We start from the raw sequence: 19,006 nt of genomic DNA on the forward strand, positions 1-19,006 counted from the left end.
TCCAATCAACTTTAAGTAGGTTATGTATAATAACAAATACAATGTCTATACATGACTTCATTTACATGGATGCAGTATAATACTTGGTGAAACTTTATATTTTGCTTTTTAGATCTTTCTGGAATATCGTTTTCAAGTATTTTCTATTTGCCATTGATTGAATTTGAGATGAAATGACCTGCTATATGTTCAACACTTGGTTCCTAAGTGGTGGTTCTGTTTGGGGATGTGGTAGGAACCTTTTTTTTTTTTCAATTGTGAAAATACTATACAGAAGGGTTACAATTACATGGGCAAGATAATGAGTACATTTATTATCAAGCATTGTAACCTCCTCCTTTGTTTCCCATTCCCATCCCTTCCCATCCTCTCCCCACACCCCCCACCAAAGTTGTGAAGTTCGTTTTCGACATAACGACTTGTACATCTCATTGTTGCAATGGATCCACCTGTATCCCTATTTAAACAATTTGTTTTTCCCCTTCCCCTCCACAAATTATACCCACATCAAATACAGTGAAAGCAGGGGTTATACTATAGGGGAGGGACAGACAAAGCAACAAAGAAATCATCTTATAAATGTGTTAGAAACAATCACATGAAAGAAAAAAAATATTTGAGTACATATCTTAGGGTTCATTTCCCTAACATTACCTTATCTGACCTTTTCTGCTTGACTCAGACATGTACTAGATATTGCAGATAAGGGAAACCATGGGACCTATGTTTCTTTGGGCCTGGTTTACTTCACTTAATATAATTGTTTCCAAGTCTTTCCATTTCCTAACAGATGGGGCAATGTCATTCCTTCTGATGGAGGCATAGAATTCCATTGTGTAGATAGTGGTAGGAACTTTTGAAGGTAGGCCTAGCTGAAGGAAATAGGTCATTGTGGGTATGACTTTAAAGGTTACACTTTGTCTCCAAGCCCTTTCTCTCTGCTCTCCTCCTTATCACATGCTCCCACTGCCATTCTGCCAAGGTGGGTAAGGCCAAGCAACCTTGACCTGACTCACAGCTCAGAAGCCATGAGCCAAAATAACCCATTATTCCTTAAGGCTGCTTTTCTCAGATATTATCCCATTAACAAAGAGTCTGATTAATGCAGATGCAAAACTCCTATTTCAGAAGTGTGTGAAGTAATGCATATATTAATTTGAGTTACTCATTCTACAATGTATACATATTTAAGAATATTATGTATACCATAAGCATATACAGTTTTTCCTCAGTTCAAAAATACTATGTTGAAGAAAAATGAAAGCAGAAGCTTTGTTCTACTATGAATTATTTGTTCCCCTCTATGTTAATGTGATAATTCTAATAGACATAGAAGTGATGCATATTAAAATGTCCATCTCAAATGTTTAAAGCCTTCCTTCCAAATGCTAAGTCATATTGCCACATTATCTGTGGGACTCATCATTTTAATATGTTGCATGATCCCCATATGTACTTTATCGTTTCCACCTGATTTATTTGTATCTCAGAGGCCCAAGACCTTTCCAGGACACCAAAAACATTCTTTCTCTTCTAAATTAACAATTTGAAAATCAGTTATGCATGGGTTATTCCATTGATCTGTTCATCTATTTTGGTGTCAGTACACCACTGTCTTGTTTACTGTGGCTTTATATATTGAATCTTGATGCCAGATAATGACAATACTACAATTTCATTTTTCTCCTAGGAAAGTACTGGCTATTTTGAGACCTTTGTCTTTCCATATGAAATTTGAATTCAACTTGTATATTCTTACAAAAAAAATCTTCCCTGCTTCTGACTGGTATTATGTTAATTTCTCTAGATAGATAGATAGATAGATAGATAGATAGATAGATAGATAGATAGATAGATAGATAAAGATATAGATTAAGGGAGACTTGTCCTCTTTATAAGCATACTACATACTCATGTACAAGCAATATCTTTCTATCTGTTTAGGGTTATTCAAATTTCTTTCAATAATGCATTATAGTCTCTTTGTATATGTTTTGAAACTTGCAATGGTATTTTTGGCTGTGTGTGTGTGTGTGTGTGTGTGTGTGTGTGTGTGTGTGTGTGTGTGTGTGTGTGTGTGTGTGTGTGTGTGTGTGTGTGTGTGTGTGTGTGTGTGTGTGTGTGTGTGTGTGTGTGTGTGTGTGTGTGTGCCTGTGCGGTAGGTACTGAACCCAGGGCCTTAAATGTTCTGGGTATATGCTCTACAACTTTGGCACATCTTCAGCCTTCATTATTCCTGATTCTCACTCCTAGCATACAGAAATAACCAATGTAAGCTGGTCCCTGTGGCTCATGCCTGTAATCCCAGATACTCAGGCACCTTAGAGCTGAAGATTGAGGCTCAAAATCAGTCCAGGCAGAGAAGCCATGAGACTCCAATTAACCAGCAAAAAGGTAGAAGTGGATCTATGGCTTAAGTGGTAGAATACCAACCTTGACTGATAAAGAGTTCAAGACCCAGTACTCACTAACATATGTGCACAAACACACACACTCACTCCAATAATAATAATAGTAGTAATAAATTTAACATAAGAAACAAACATAATAACTTCAAGTCATATAGTTCAAGATCAGCCACAGAAGACATGTCTATACCCGGGGGACATCTTGCAGCCCTGCTGTTCTAACTCCTGCCCACCTTCCCTGAAGACTCAGGCACTCTCTATTCATCCCCACCCTGATGCCTCATAGTGGCTGCAGTTCTTTAGGGCCCTGAACACAGGACAGTCTATTGTGTTCTTAAAGCTCAGCTGAGCCCCTACTGAAATATTCTACTATCCTTGACTAAACACCTGAGGGCACCAACAGTGGAAAGGAGCATATACCCCTCACAAGATGTAATGCAAGTGAGTGTAGCTCACCTACATTGATCCCAGCACTTAGAGGTTCTCTCAAGAGCTGATGGTGTGGGAAGGGTCTTTGAGGTGGGGGAATGAATTCACTCATCTCTGAGAAACAGTGGAGCAAACAATTTAAGCCACCTTGCTTTTGAATGGAAAGCTCCAATATTAAAAAGAAATCTAAAATAACCTCAGAAAGGGGTGCTGCATGATGATTCCGTTGAGGATGACAATCACATTAGAGTGGATGCATAATCCAGGATGGCAAGAACCCACTGGGCCTCCAGGATCCAGGACCAGGGGAGCCCTATGCCTCCACCTTCAGCAGACTGCAATAGGGTCCATGGTCCATGGGATGGCATGTGCAGGTCTGCTGCTGGCCGTGAGCAAGTGCATCTTCATTTACTCATGAAGCACAGTTACTGTGTGTCCACTGCCTTCAAGAGAGTGGGGACCAAAGAAGAAAGTAAAGCTGTAAACAGATAGTCATGAGAAAGTCTGCAGTAATTATGCTTAGGGATTAAAAACACAGCTCAATTAAAATTATGCCAGGAGAGGACTCACTGAAGTTAATGCTCCTGAAGACTCACTGTTTCAAGAAGGAGAAAGATAGTGAGTAGCTTTATTTTTTTCTAAAAATATATAATGTTATTGATCAAGAGTCACTGTACTCATAAACTGACACGTTGAACAGAAACTTCTTTGCCCAACTAAAGATAATAAATAAAATTATAAAAATATAAAATTTATGTCAAAAATGTTTTTAAAAGTGAAGGTATGTAGTAATTGAATCTAGAAGGGAAAACTGAGTTCAGCATTAGTGCAGCCTAAAAGTTTTTTTTTAAATTTTTTTAAATTTAATTTTATTTTATTTGTGAACATACTGTACAGAGGAGTTACAATTACATGAAGCCTAAAAGTTTTGCTGGGCACTGGTGGCTCATGCTTGTAATTCTAACTACTCAGGAGGCTGAGATTTGAGGATCACAATTCAAAGCCAGCCTGGGCAGGAAAGCCCATGAGACTTATCTCCAGTAAATGACCAAACAGCAGGAAGTGGAGTTGTGGCTCAAGTGGTATAGTGCTAGACTTGAGAGAAAAAAAAGCTTAGGGACAATGCCCAGGTCAAGTTCAATACCCAGGACTTGTACATACACACAAAAAGTTAAACAAATTTTTATTGGTCATTCAGACATTCAAGGAAGGAACTGATCAATACAGTATTTCTGGTGGAAACTACACATGGTTGTGGAATCCATCATCACAGAAGAAAAGTTAAACAACTTTATAAAATAAAATCTAAGATACAATAAACTAAAAAAGTTCGTTTCTTTCAATGGAGCACATGCAAATAAGGTGGTTTAAACCTTAAAATTCTGTCAGTGTCAAAGTGAATCCACATCTGCTAGGAAGGCACAGCCAATGCAGGAAAGAAAAAGGTGCGGCCACAGTTCAAAACACTGATGAGAAATCAAATTTATGTCAAAAACACAGGTGGACCCATTGCAACAAGGAGATGTACAAGTCCTTATGTTGAAAATGAACTTTACAAATTTTGGTGTGGGGGAGGAGGATTGGGTGGGGGAGGGAGGGAGGATGGGACGGGATGGGAAGGGGAATCAAAGGAGGAGGCTACAATGCTTGATAAGAAATGTACTCATTATCTTGCCCATGTAATTGTAACCCCTCTGTACAGTATTTTCACAATAAAAAAAATTTATATCAGAGCAATGTTTCAGGAAAGTCATAATACCTGATCTGGGAAACTGGAAAGGTCCTTCCAGAGAGGGGTTCTTAGAAAAGATCTGATCCATATGTTTGGAACACAATCATTTAAATATATATTTTCTTCCTTTTTTAAAATATATTTTTTCTTGCTAAAAAAAAAAGCCCAAGTAAGTGTTTTTAAATTCTCTGAAAGGACAAAACAGATGGCTTAGGATAGCTCTCATTGGCCAATATATGACAATGTGAACAAAGAAAAATAACAGTACTCCCTCATTGGAAAAAGGTGAATCCATAATTATCCTTGTCATTATTTTATAAGAAACACAGTCAGGCACTGATGGTCCACACCTGTCATCCTAGCCACTCAGGAGGCTGAGATCTGAAGCTTGTTATTCAAAGCCAGCTGGGTCAGAATTGGAGTCTTACCTTCAATTAATCACCAAAAAATCCAGAAATAGAGCTTTGGCTCAAGTGGTAGAGCGCTATCCTTGACCGAAAATGTTCAGAGACAGTGAACAGGCTCTGTGTTCAAGTCCTGAGGACCACCACACACAAGAAGGAAGGAAGGAAGGAAGGAAGGAAGGAAGGAAGGAAGGAAGGAAGGAAGGAAGGAAGGAAGGAAGGAAGGAAAGAAAGGAAGGAAGGAAGGAAGGAAGGAAGGAAGGAAGGAAGGAAGGAAAGGAGGGAGGGAGGGATGGAGGAAGGGGGAGGAAGGAAAGGAGAACGGGGAGGGAGGGAGAGGGAGGGAGGGAGGGAGGGAGGCTCTTAAGTGCCAAGGAAGGGAAACCACAATAAAAGACGGTTGTTCATTCGTTGTGACTGTGTAGCCCTATCCTAGATTACTAGGTGTAAGACCTAGAGGCAGAGACCATCCTCTTGTGCTTCTGTCCAAGAGAGAAACTGATGCAGGAACCTCCCGTGGTGGCTACAAACTGTTGGAAAAGGCCAGCACCTTACCACCATTAAAGACGGGGGTGGGGGTGGGGGTAGGGGTGGGGGGGAGTGGGAGGGAGAGGGGGGAAGGATACAGGGGGAGGAGGAGGGGGAGCGGGAGGGAAAGAGAGGCGGGGGGGGGGGGCGGGAGAGGGAGACACTGAGAGACATTGGTTCATTAGGTAGAAAGAAGAGTCGGTCTTAGGGAATGATAGAAAAGTAGCTCTTTCGCAGCTAGCCGCCCTGGCCGGAGGAGTCCCGTCCCTTCGGACTCCGGTGAGTGGTCACGGAGAAGGCGCTGGGAGCAGTCCACGGGAGGGGTGGAGTGCTGGGTTCTGGACCCAGGGAGAGGGAGGGAGCCTCCAGCCGAGGACAGGCAGGGCTCCACCCGGGACTCGAGTCCCTTCCCGCTGCATCCGCATCCGCCGCTGGCCCCCACCAACACGGGACTGCACCTCGACCCCAGCCGGCACCCGCCACGGCCCTGTCCCCAGCCCCGGGAGGGGGGTCCTCGCCGCGATCTCCCCTCCCCCTGAAGGAGGGGGCCCTCGCCGCGATCTCCCCTCCCCCGGGAGGGGGGTCCTCGCCGCGATCTCCCCTCCCCCGGGAGGAGGGGGCCCTCGCCGCGGTCCCCCTCCCCCGAGGCCGCGGCAGGAGGCCCCGCGGACCCGGCCCGGAGCGCGGGCCGCGCACGCTGCTCCGCTGTCTCCATTAATAGTGTGCGCACGTAACGAAGGCTCTGGAACGCTTGCCTCGCCTCGCCAAATTGCCACGCCCTTCCCTTCGCGCCGGCTCGGGATCGTGCACAGGACGGGTGGCGAGGCTGGCCGGACCGAGCCCGGAGCGTAGGCGGCGGGCTCCCTGAGACCGGCACGGCGTGGGGGGGGGGCACCCACACTTGTTGGGGCCGCATTGAGGCGCACTGCGGACCTAGGCGGGGACAGCCAGACAACAGGGCCGGAGGGGTGCGAACCCGAGGCCTGCGGGGGGGCAGAGCCGCAAACCGACCCAGGGAGACACAAAGCCCGCGGCGGAAGGCCGGGGCGGCGGCTGCGCGCAGCGGAAGCCCTGGAGCGGCCCCTCCAGGCCGTGCGACGCGGGCCTCGGCCTCGGTCTGGCCCCGCCCCTGCCGTCGCCGGCACGCGCGGCCCCCGCCCGCCGAGGCGCAGCCGCCGAGCCCCGAGCAGCGGCGGGCGCGCCGCGTTCCTCGCCCGAACGCCCCCGCCCAGTGGCGCCTGGAGCTGACCGTGGTGCTGAGCTCGGCTCCAGCTGGCGCTCGCGCGGGGCTGGGTCTCGGCCGCGCCCTGCGACCCTGCGAGACCCTTGCGGTAAGTCACCCACGCCCTGAGAGGTCGCACCGGCCCTCGATCCACCGATGAGGATGCAGGAGGGGGCTGGGGCGGTCTGCGTTGTCTGGAGAGCACGGGGGCTGGGCGGTGTGTGTGTGGGGGGGTGGCACCCCTCCACACATCGGTCCCCGGGGCTGATGGCCCGAGCCCAAGGGCTGAGCTGGAGAGTGGAGATGCGCGGGTGGGGAGGAACGTGGGGACTGGGAAGGCCCGTCTCCCCGTTGGAGGTGAGTGCCAGGGACCCCTCAGAAGCAGTATGCCAGGACCCCAGCACCTTTGCTCCCCAGAGAGCTCTTTGTCTTCCAGATGTGGGGATGGGTGGCTTGGTAATGCTTTCGAAAGAGATTCTGTTTTATCTCCACCTCACCCCACTGCAGACACAAGAGCTTTCCCACAATGGTCCACACTCCACCCATCCAATTGATTACGCAGCCTGTTACAGAGACAAACTGCTGCCGGAAGAAACCCCACCCCTCTCCAATCTCAATCAGTCTGTTCTCCCACACCTACCATTTCTCATGCCCATACCCCCCACCCCACTTACGAACGAGGGAGGCACAGCAAATATACAACATCTTAGTCAAACACCTACCTCAATACATTTGAGTGCATGTATGTTATTCCAAGGTTTTTTTTTTTAAATTTTTAAATTTTTATTTTGGGTCCGGTCGTGGGACCTGAACTCTGGGCCTGGGCACTGTCCCTCAGCTCTTCAGCTCAAGGCTAGCACTCTACCACTTGAGCCACAGTGCAACTTCCGGCTTTTTTTTCCTGCTTATGTGTTGCTGAGGAATCGAACCCAGGGCCTCATGCATGCAAGGCAAGCGCTCTACCACTGAGCCACCTTCCCAGCCCCCAAGGTTTGTTTTTTTTTAATTTTGCTCCATAAAATCATTTTCATGCTCAAAGGGGAAAGAGAGGAAGCATTACTTTTACTTTCCTTTTTCCTCTTTCTTTCTTGTCATTACTGGGGGCTTGAACTCAGGACCTGGGCACTGTTGCTTAGCTTTTTTGCTCAAGGTTAGCACTCTACCACTTGAACCATGGCCTAACTTCTGGCTTTTTGGTGATTAATAGGAGGTAACTTCCCTGCCTGGGGTTGCTTTGAACCTTGATTACGGGCATGAGCCACAGGCCTTGGTGGCTACCTTAAAGGGAAAAGGAAATCCTAGACAGATGAATTAAATAAAGTTAGTCATCATATAGAAAAATGGCCAGCAGAATACATTCATGTTCTCAAATATTGTAATAAATCCATATTTGTGTGTGTGTGTATGTGTGTGTGTGTGTGTGTGTGTGTGTGTGTGTGTGTGAGAGAGAGAGAGAGAGAGAGAGAGAGAGAGAGAGAGAGGTGTCAGACACAGACATGAGAGTATCACCTTTTTTCCACTGTGGTTCCTAACCCACTTCCTTACCTCCTCTCTTGCCCCAGTTTTCCGTTTTCCCCTGCAGCTAGAGTTACCTGTGAGAGCCAAACACTGACATGACACTTGCTGTTGGTGGTGCCTCCTTAGGGCTCAGAGGACAAAAGTCAAAGCCCTCCCAAGACCTCGAGGTCAGATACTGAGTGGCCAGTCTCTTGGCTTCTTCCAGCTGGGTTACTGCTCTTGTCACTGTAACTATCACTTTCAAAATCTTTATTGTCATCCTTTCTGCTCATGGGTTCTTTTTGCAGGGTACTGTTGCTGCCTGGAATATGCTTCTCACATCTTTTGCTTGATTGTATTCTGATATATTTTAGGCTTCATGTAAAATATCACAAGTCTGAAATAGAATTAAATAAATGTATACCGTGTGATCCCTGTTGTCATGGAAGTAACAAGTTCATCTTAGAGATGAGAGACTTAGCCTAGTAGGGATTTGGTGTCACTGAGACCCATCCAAAAAATGGTGCATATGGGCTGGGAAGGTGGCTCAGTGGTAGAGCGCTTGCCTTGCATGCTCGAGGCCCTGGATTCGATTCCTCAGCACCACATAAGCAAAAAGAAAGAAGCCGGAAGTGGTGCTGTGGCTCAAGTGGTAGAGCGCTAGCCTTGAGCTGAAGAGCTGAGGGACAGCACCCAGGCCCAGAGTTCAGGCCCCACGACCGGACCCCCCCACCAAAAAAAAATGGTGCATATATACTGGCTCATAGAATTAAAACCTGAGAGCCAGCACTTATTTAGGAAAGATGTACATATATGGTCAAGGCATCTCAAGCACATAAAACACTGCATTTAAATGAGTATATCTCACAATCTACTATAGTTGAAGTCTTGGGACTTAAAGAATTTTCTGTCTTGGTTGGAGGTAGGATTAAGCACCAGTGTGAACGAGTAGCGGCTGCTGCACACCATCACCAGAAGAGGACATGTTTCCTTTGGGGAAGAGAGATGTGGCACATGATAGAGTGGACCTGTCATGTTACATATTGACTTTCCACCCATGTGTCTTTAGCCACAGAATTATAACCCACAGTGTGCATTTTTGCAACTGAGATCCTAAACACATTTGGTCTCTGCTCCCAGGCAGTGGTAGTGCCAGCATCTGGCTGTCTACACCAATTCCAAAATGCCCCTGAGAACTGTCGTGGGAGGTGACTGTTCAGCTTGCCTCCAGCCAAGTGGCAGACCGTCTGCCCACTCAGAGAGTTCTCCCCATACAATGTGCAGAACACATTTCTAAAGACAGGCTCAATAAAATGTTTTCATGTGGAAATTTCCTAGAGCGAACACTGGAGTACCTGTGCTTGCCTGGTATCAATGTCTTCAGTTCCCTGCTCTGTACCTAAGTACTTGTCCTGTCATTGTGCAAAGTGCCAAAGACTCTCAGAAGCGGGTTGGTGAATAACATTGGCACAAACTCCAATGACATATTTTGAAGGATCATTTTGCAGGTTTCACTATTCTTGTTTTTAAATTGGCTTACTTTGACAACGAGGAAACAAGTAGTAGTTTTATTTATGGAGAATTCTGACAAGCCATTTGAGGTCTTCTGCACCAATTGAAATAATCATTATCGTAGCATGTTTGAATTATTTCTGAGAGTATAGAACCCAAAATACCCTTTCAAAACATAAAACTGATAAAATGAAAAATGTGAGCTCATAACAAATACCACTAAAAGTTATTAATGCCTTTAATCATTTTCATTATTTTCCAAAATTCTGTATTATTTATTATTCTACTTTTGGGTTTCCCACAAAAGAAAGTTTGAGATAGACTTGGTGACACACACTGTAATCCCAGAATTCAGGAAGCTGAGGAAAGATTTGAGTTCTAGACTAGCCTGGGCTACAGATGAATAACCTGGAGTTGGGGCGGGGGAGAGAACACTGTTGTTTCATTGGAATGTAAAATTAAAATCCCAACTCCGTCCTTACCACCTAATGACCTGGGTAATAGTTGACTTTTTCCAAACTGAATGTATTATGTATAAAGCAGGGATGAGCAGTAGTATTTCCCTTATAAAGGTATAGGCCAACTTCTCTGCCTATTGAGCTAGGTGTGACCAAGACTCAAGTTTGACCAGAGCCTAGTTAGTGAGCACTATACTATATCCCAGCAAAGTCTTGTCTAGCTGAAACAGAATGTGTGAGGTGGAAGTGGGATGGCAGGTAAAAGGCAAAGAAGGCTTTGGCACCTGCCATCTGCTAAGAGGCAGAAAAGCCAACATGACAGCCGGAGGCACTGCTCTTTGTCCACAGTGCCACCACCAAGAGCTGAGCTGCAGCTGAAATGAGACCTGGGTTCTGTAGCTCTCCTGGGCATGATGCCTGCTTCTCTTAGGCTCTAGCCAAAAGTCCCAGGTGCACTGCTCACAGGTGGGAGCAGGTGGAGGCCAATAAGCATGTCCTATGACCACTCCAATGCCAGCTTTGCCATCTGGCCTGTAAAGCAACCCAGCTCCACCCTTTTAGACATTCCTGCAGAAGCTTTTCAGCACTCTCCTTGATTCTGCCCACTTACAGCTGTCAGTTAGCTGGTGGTAGCTGCAAGGCTACTTGGAGGATGGGTCTAAAAGGTACTCAAGCTGACGAGGCCACTGGCTTTCTACCTGCTGCAGTCCCCCTCTGGACTCCCCTAGAGCAAGTGAATACAAGGGCTGCCAACCAGGCAGTCCTTCTGGAGAGCCAAAGGAACTATCCACCTCATCTCTCCTCTTGTCTCCCTCCGGACAGATGGACTGAGATAGACCTTTAGGCTGCTCATTACCTAGAAAAGGGAACAGGGAGATGGTGACAGCAGATTGGATTTCTGTTTCAGGCAATAGGAAAAATCAGGAGGTTCTCAGATTGTGCTCTTGGGCACAATCCCTCTTGCTGGGCTCTTGGAGTCTCCAAAGTAATCCAAGGGCAGCATATTTAAAGGTGGACCTCTGCTTCTTTTCCTGAAGCCAACATCTGTGCAGGCCCTTTTACCAAACTTAGCTTCTGCCTTCTCATTTCCTTAGCTTTACTCATTTTGCTCTTTCCTACTCTTAGTATGAATTCAGTCCTTCAGCAGCCAAGACTCTCTGTCTGGTTCTCTTTGGTCATGTAGTTGCCAAATCCTGGTTGCTTCTTTCTTTGCTAGACCCTGTAACTCTGCCCCTGTAGTGGCATCCACCTTACACTCCATCATTAGCCCATTTGGACTGCTGCTTTCCAATTCTCTCTGCTCAGCTTTTCTGTCCTCTATCCAGATGCCAGCCTCCATAATGCCTCTGCTTCTACTCAGAAGAAGGTCTCCCATTTCCTGTGCCATGCCTACACTGCCTCATTCCTCTCAAATTCTGCATATACTGTGAGATGCCTCTTGCCTGAACGCCTCTCTGTGGATTCAGTCTTGCCTCTCTCTGCAGATGCTTGGTCTTGAAGGGCAGTATATATCCCCCTCATGCCCCATGGATGACCATCTGCCTCAGGCCTTGGAGGCAGGTAGATAGAGGGTTCCCTTTCATCTGGGTCCCTTACTAAATTAAGGAAATAGCTTATGTAATGGGGTCCTCTGCTCCATGTACTTAAAGAAGTCAAGGTATGCCCCTCCTAAGAATGTGATGGTTTTGAACTGAGGTGCTGTTGACAAATGCTTGGACCTGAAAATGAGCCTTTGAACTGGCCAGATGAGCTGAGAAAAGATTGGGCAAGTGGAGAGTTCATGGGTTCAGCTGTCACCAGGACCCGGTAGCTCTCATGATGGCTTTTATGATGTATCTTTAGGCATGGGATTTAACTGTTCTGGGTATCCGCTGTATATAAAGACAGCAGTGGGTTCTGTCAGTGTACAGCTCAATGGAAGAGCACTTATCCAGTATGTATAAGGGCCTAGGTTCTATCTCAGTCCTGAAAAAGAAAAACAAAAAAAAAAACAGGTAGAGCAGTGCCTCCATGGAGAACACTGGGGCAGAGAAGAACATGTGAGAAGCAGTATGTAAAAAGTCTTCTAGGGCCAGCCTTCCAATCTTGGATACTAAATCCCTCCTACTTTCTCCTACAGTGGTCAGAGCACTAACATCATGGAGCTGAAGAGAGGAAAGACCTTCATTAAATCCAGCTTTTCCACAAATCTGCCGATGCACATTTCCCATGAGAAACACTCAGACCTGGTAGCCACTGCTGTGGCCAGAGAGGATGCAGATTCCTGGTCCATCTCGCTGAGAGGACAGCAGAGGCCCTGCAGTGAGAAGGGCTCCCAGGCTAGTTCTGGCACCCAAAGGTATACCAGATGCCCAAACAAGGGGGCCCAGCCTGACTCTGACGATGGTTCTATAGCCCTCTGTGGAACCACTTTCAAATTGGTGAGAAAGAGCAAGACTCATGACAGTGTTCCCGAGGCTGGGAAGGCAGCCACTGACACAGGACAGCTGGTGGGCAGTGTGAGCTTCTCAGGGTCCCCTAGTGGCCAGCGCATGATTGACTACCGCCACTTTGTGCCCCAGATGCCTTTTGTGCCAGCTGTGGCCAAGAGTATCCCAAGGAAGAGGATTTCCTTGAAACGACCCAAGAAGTGCTTCCGGAACCTATTCCACATCCGCAGGAGCAAGACAGAGAACCTGGCCTCCCTGACAGCCAAGGAGAAGAGCCTGTTCTCTCCAGGGGTCTCATCGGATGTTACAGGGCAGCAAGGCAAAGCCTTCCTCTCCCTGGGTGAAGGGCTGGGGCTAGACACTCTGTGCCAGGACCTGTCTGACAGTGAGCTTCTTCCTGATTCACCCTTCGACCTCTGCAGTGCCCTGTGTGAGGATGTGGCCTCACTCAAAAGCTTTGACTCTCTCACAGGCTGTGGAGAGATCTTTGCAGATGAAAGTTCAGTGCCATCCCTGGAGCTAAGTGGAGGCCCCGAGGGCTCAGCCTGGGCACCCCGGGCCCCAGAGAGCAAGACTCCCCGGGGCCCCTTCCAGGGCAGTATGGAGAAGCTAGCATCCCCTGCCCAGAATGAGGCATCCGACTTCACCAAGTTTTGGGACAGTGTGAATCGCTCGGTGAGGCGGCAGCAGCGCGCCCTGCTGGGCTCATGGCTGGTAGGTCCTCAGGGGACTGACACTGAGCAGCCTAAGCTGGATGTGGCTGGATTGGCCGAGCTGCCGCTGTTTCCCTGCAGGGGTCCCCCGAATGACTCCAAAGCCAGCTCCATAGACACGGGCACACCCAAAAGTGAGCAGCCGGAATCTGTGTCCACCAGCGACGAGGGCTACTACGATTCCTTTTCACCTGGCCTGGAGGAGGACAAGAAAGAGACCCCAAGCCCAGGCACCCCAGCAGTCACCTTCCCCAGAGACAGCTATAGTGGGGATGCTCTCTATGAGCTCTTCTCTGATCCCAGCGATGGCCCTGTCGGCCCGAGCCTAGACGATGACTTGTGTGTGTCTGAGAGCCTGTCAGGGCCAGCTGTGGGGACACCACTGTCCATGTGCAGTTTCCATGTGGGGGCTGAGGAGAACCTGGCCCCTGCCCCAGGCCCTGACCTGCTCAGCCAGAGCTTCCTGCAGAGCTCCTGGAGGGGCAAGGAGTGTCTGTTGAAGCTCTGTGACACAGAGCTCTCCATCACCATGGGTATTGTCAACTGGCTCCGCAGGACCCCACCAGCCCCTCCCCCAGGGGAGGCTGTAGCCCGGCCAGGTCCCCACGGGGCTCCCAAAGGAACGGCAGGGAAGCCAGAGAGCGGTAAGGATCAGGCTTCAGGTGCAAGTAGGGTCACTGTGTGCTCAGCACCCAACAGACAGGAGCTCTGGGCATGCCCTGGCAAGACGGGAGGCCAGGAGATTACAGTGGGGATGGTATCAAAGGACTTGCCTCTAGAGGAAGAGACGAGAGGCTGCCCCAACGGCTCGTTCTCTCCTGAGGGGTCAGCAGTCTCCACAACAAATATTTCCAGTAAAAGCAAAGTGCAAAGCCCTCCCACCAGGCCCGGCTCTCAAAAGGAGCCCGGGCCACCTGAGAATCTGAGACGTCCTCAGGACCCGCAGTGGCCAGGTCACGGGGGAGGCACTCCAGATGCAGGGCCCATGTTAGCAGGCTGCGTGGAGAGTGTGGCAGACCTGCAGATCTCTCTAGATGGCCGGTCTCCAAGGCAGGACATGGGTGATAGGCTCTTCAGGCAGCCTCAGGACTGTGGCCCTAACGTTCTGCATCAGAAACAGAGAGCTACTACCTGTGGCCAACCTTCCCTGGCCACCCGACAGGATCAGAGATATCCAGACCTTTTCCTGGAGCTGAGCCAGCTGAAGTTGGAGCCCTCCAGGATGGATTCACAAGCTCTTCACCTCAGTGGAGAACCAGCCACTAGAGCTCAGCCCCAGGGCTATGGAACAGGTAGGACATAGGGGTCAGCTGGATCCCAAGCCTCTCTCAGCCCCCGATGCTCAGTGGAGCCCATGGGGCTTTCCCCCAGAAATTCTGGGCCTCACTTTGGGCAGCCATCACTAGTGAGGCTTCTCTGTGACTTCTTCAAAATGCCACTACAGCCTCAGCCCAAGAGGAGAGCCGGGAAGTGTGAGTCCACAGGCCAGCCATGACTGATTCCTACCTGAAGGACAAGTTTGCCCTCACCAGGGCTGCATCTTTGTGACCAAAGCAGGAGAAGCTAGAACTCAATTCTGTACCTTTTGTGAAGATTGTGTTAGGGAAGAAGGGGACAAGGCCTAGACACGCAGAAGAGTGGGGCCTTTGCTGGTGGAAGCATCCCAGCTCAAGCCCAAGGCCAAGGGCAGCTGAAAGCTGCAAACACCAGGCTACCCCTCATGCAACACGTCAGAAAGGAGCCCAGGCTTAAAACTGATGGGAAGGGAACCGTCCACATTTACATGGAGATTGGGATAGCCAGTGTGTCTTCTTGGGCTGTGTCGTAAAGATGAGGCCTGAGGCTCGGGGATGGAAGGTAGACAGGGTTGACCGAACAGGGCCCAGCAGCCTCATCCCAGCCTCACTCCCAGACAGGGAGCCACAACATGCTGGCTTGTGGAAGACAGAATCAGCCCCATCTGAGTAACAACCTTGAATCCGCTATCATTATGTGTTGCTATCCAACCCTGGCCAGCCAGGCTGACTTTTGTTGGCAGATGATGGTGGATTCTGTCACAGATCACCCTGTACAAATAACAATTTCCCCCAATATGTACTATCTTATGCCTTTGAATGGAAAAATGCTCTTCAGGAAGAAAATGTACACGAATTCTTCCCAACTTACCATTCTGCCTTGGAGTAGCAAAGTCCTTGAACCTGTCTCCTCCACATTGTCATCTCCTTTTATAGAAAATTCCCCTTGAAAAGGGCTTCCCTCCCCTCCCCAAGCCACAACACACATAGAACAAACACCAGAACATTCAGAATGGAGAAAGGAGAGGATGCTAGTGTCTTTAGGAAGGGCAGGTGTCATTCCTGATTCAGCATCTGGACAGCAGGTGTAGGGAAACACACTAGTTTTGATGGCTGGAAGAGACACAAGAGGAGTTGCCAACAAGTTGTAGCCCCCAAAATTGGTAAAGGCTTTGTGCCTCTTTTAGGGGTCTGATATTTGACTTCAGGTTAGAAATGCTCTCCCACTCCCCCTGGTGCAAAACCACATGCTGTCTACAGGGTGTTGGCTGTGGGTTGTAAGTTTAAAAGGGTCTTGACTGGTCCCACCCAGATCTAGACACAGAAGAGGCTCAGGGTTGCCTCCTGTGCAGATCATCGGACACCTCCCCCAGGGTTAAATCACCGAGCTTGTCTGCATGGAGGCTATGCTGGAATGGGCCTCTCCAACGCCTGCCCACGTCTAAGTTCTGACCCACTTGAACTGGAGAGTGCTGATGTGTGCTGCCCATGCCAAGCACAGGTAGTGTGAAGCTGGCAGGGCTCGAATCCCATTCCTGGCTCCTGAGGTCCTGCTCTACTGCAGGCTCTACAACTTCTGGCTGAGTTCTCATAGCAGACGCCCCTCTGATCATTACCCTTACCTTCATCCAGGGCACCAGTGCCTGAGCACTGGAGAGTGCCAGTTTGTGTCGGCTGTAAAGAGTCTGAGAGCCCAGGGACAAGTCACCCTTCTTTACTCACAGCCCTGTGGCTTTGTACTGTTCTTGTTAGAGTATGTGCTCAGTAAATACTTGTTGAAAGAATGAAATGTTCAAGTGTCAAGTGTGTTTTTTGATTTCTGGTTGACTATGAGCCTTGTTTCTGGAGAAAAATGGAGTTGGAGTGTAAACACAACCCTGCTTGAAACTCATATATCCCCCTGGCCAAGGGCTGCATTTCCTCCCCAGGGCAGTGTCTCCTTCCCCTGGCCGAGGGCAGTGTTTGCTCCCCAGGGCCTCAGGCCTGTCCCTGGCTAAGGGAAATATTTCCTCACAGTGACTTGGGATGCAGTGTGACGCTGGAGAACCAAGCCAGACTAGAAGTAAAGTTCAGAAACAAACAGCTTAAGTCCTTGCTACTTGGGAGATGGAGATGAAGAAATCATGGTTCTAGATTATTCTAACTATAAACCTTTGTGAATTTTAACCAATGGCTGGAAACAACAGCATGTGCCTATTATTCCAGCTATGTGGGGGGGCACAATATCTGGGCACAGTGGAATGTACTTACCCCAGGCAATGTGAGCGTGGGGAAAGTATGAACATGCAGACCACATCTCAGGCTGGGTCAAGTATAAAGAGACCCTATCTTGAACTGATGCAACAATGGGTGTGGGGAACTGGAGGCAAAAAGGGCTGGAGGCATGACATTGCTTAAGTGGTAGAGCCCAAGCTTGAGGCCCCGAGTTCAATTCTTAGTATAGCCAAGTAAAAAATGCAAACCCAGACACGAGGGCATGGCATCAGCAGCAAGGACCAAAATGCACTGGGAACTTGGAGGTATCGTTGGAGGTCTTCAGTGACCTGACAGGGCAGCGAAACTAAAAGCCAGGGCCAGCCTTCTTGAGCAGAACTGTAGGCCACTGACTTGGCCCCTTGGGAAGGGGCACATTAAACGATCTCAGTGCCCCGAGATTCCCATTCAGAGTCTGGGTGGAGTCCTGTTAGGCTGTGGAAGAGGGTGGTGTGAGTTTCCATGGAGTTTCCCTGTCTGCTGCCCAATCCTCAAAGCTGCCCTCCTGTGAGACAGCACCAGGCAGTACCAGCCTAGCCACCTCAGTAAGCATCAAGGTGTCACAGTGAGAAGAAACTTCAGGGCCAGCTGAGGTGTCTGGCCTGGTGCTGGCGTGGAAAAGACCCAGCTTCATCTGCATTGTTATAGCTCTGTTCATTTCTAACCACTTCCCTCACTCATGGATGGAGAGAGAGAGAGAGAGAGAGAGAGAGTGTGTGTGTGTGTGTGTGTGTGTGTGTGTGTGTGTGTGTGTGTGTGTGTGTGTGTCCTGGGGCTTGAAATAGGCATTGTCCCTGAGCTTTTTTTTATTCAAGATTAGAGCTCTACCACTGAGTCACAGCTCAGTGATTAATGAGGGATAAGAGTCTCATGGACTTTCCTGCTCTGAGTGGCTCAAACCAGAATTCTCAGACCTCGGCCTCTTGAGTAGTGAGGATTACAGGGCATGAGCCAGCAGCTGTGGAATTTTACCTCTATGATTTGGGTTCAGCCATTGCACAGAGCCTGAGTGACTCACCCAGGGTCACACAGTGCTGGGGTGAGCCAGCAGGCTGGAACATGTTGAGTGAGGCCGGGAGGGCTGGTGTTTGATGAGAAGGGCTGGTAAGGGGTTGAGATGAATGGGGTGGAGGTAGATTGAAGTATGTGATAGAGGGTTACAAGAAGCCTTGAAAAGGAGGATGGAAGGCCAGGACAGAGAGGAGGGAGAAAGAAGAGCCTGAAGACTGTACCAGAAGTATTTTCCATCTGTTCTGGTTTTCTATTTTAGTTTCTGTAATAGGAATAAATATGTAGACTAGAAAGCCAAACAATGCAGAAAGGACAACCTCAAAACTCACATTTCCAACTTTCTTCCTTTCCTCTGTTGTTACAAAATTAGTTACAAAATTACAAAATATGCCCTCAGCAGCACTTCTTCCTCTTCTCAGATCCTGACGTATGGTCCCAGAGTCTTTCCAAGCCCATGGCATGAACACACATGAACGTCAGTCACCCTTTTTCACTGTCCAGCTGGTCCGCTTTGGCTCTTTGAAGAAGTACAGGCAGTTTCAGTAGGTAGTAATTAAATACTTCTTTAGTCCTTTGGCATTCAAAGCATTCCCAATTTATTCTCCTAAGTACTCTCTGTGAGAATCCTCTTCAACATTCTAAAAGCAAAGCTTCCCTTGGTGCTGAAAAGATGGATTTCTGTTGTTGAAAAGTGCCTCTGGATTCTGTGGCCCTGACCTGTTGTGCAGCTGTCTTGGGCCTGCTCACACATGGGCCTCCATTCACAAGAACATATTGCTCACATCATTGGAATACAGCAGTTGCTTTTTTGTTATTACACAAAAAAATGCCTCAAGGTCATCATCCTATCATTCAAGAAGAAAAAGCTGAACAAACTGAATTTCAGTGACTTTCCTTGGCCCATCAGAGAGCTAACAAGGACACATGGTCACTTTGAAAGCTGGAGGAATGGCATGCGTCCAGAGAAATATGGGCACCCAAATCCATGAGTTGGAGCCAAAGTCTAGAGATGCCAAGAACTGGCAGGAACATGACTACAAATTTTGACAAGTTATTATAGGCTGAGTGGGAAGCTAGGGTCCTAAGACTGGGCAATAAAGAGAAGCCTGGAGCTA

General features: G+C 48.3%; 2 protein-coding genes across 2 annotated transcripts in view; one reads left to right on the forward strand and one right to left on the reverse strand.

Annotated features, from left to right (window-relative positions):
• LOC138804971 (serine protease 40-like) overlaps positions 1–6,417 on the reverse strand; it is a 39,703-nt gene extending 33,286 nt beyond the window's left edge. Inside the window, exon 1 of the mRNA XM_069989558.1 lies at positions 6,123–6,417. Coding sequence (XP_069845659.1) covers positions 6,123–6,417 — 295 coding nt within the window. The remainder of the gene's footprint in view (positions 1–6,122) is intronic.
• Positions 6,418–6,741: 324 nt separating this feature from the next.
• Amer3 (APC membrane recruitment protein 3) lies at positions 6,742–16,405 on the forward strand. Its single transcript, XM_069989464.1, is given in 3 exon segments — positions 6,742–6,832; positions 12,310–14,569; positions 14,571–16,405. Coding segments are annotated over 2 exon segments (2,409 nt in total). The 5' UTR covers positions 6,742–6,832; positions 12,310–12,328; the 3' UTR covers positions 14,739–16,405.
• Positions 16,406–19,006: the final 2,601 nt, after the last annotated feature.

This window comes from Dipodomys merriami, unplaced genomic scaffold, assembly GCF_024711535.1.
Source record: "Dipodomys merriami isolate MVZ:Mamm:240054 unplaced genomic scaffold, mDipMer1.0.p SCAF_38, whole genome shotgun sequence".
Taxonomy (NCBI): domain Eukaryota; kingdom Metazoa; phylum Chordata; class Mammalia; order Rodentia; family Heteromyidae; genus Dipodomys; species Dipodomys merriami.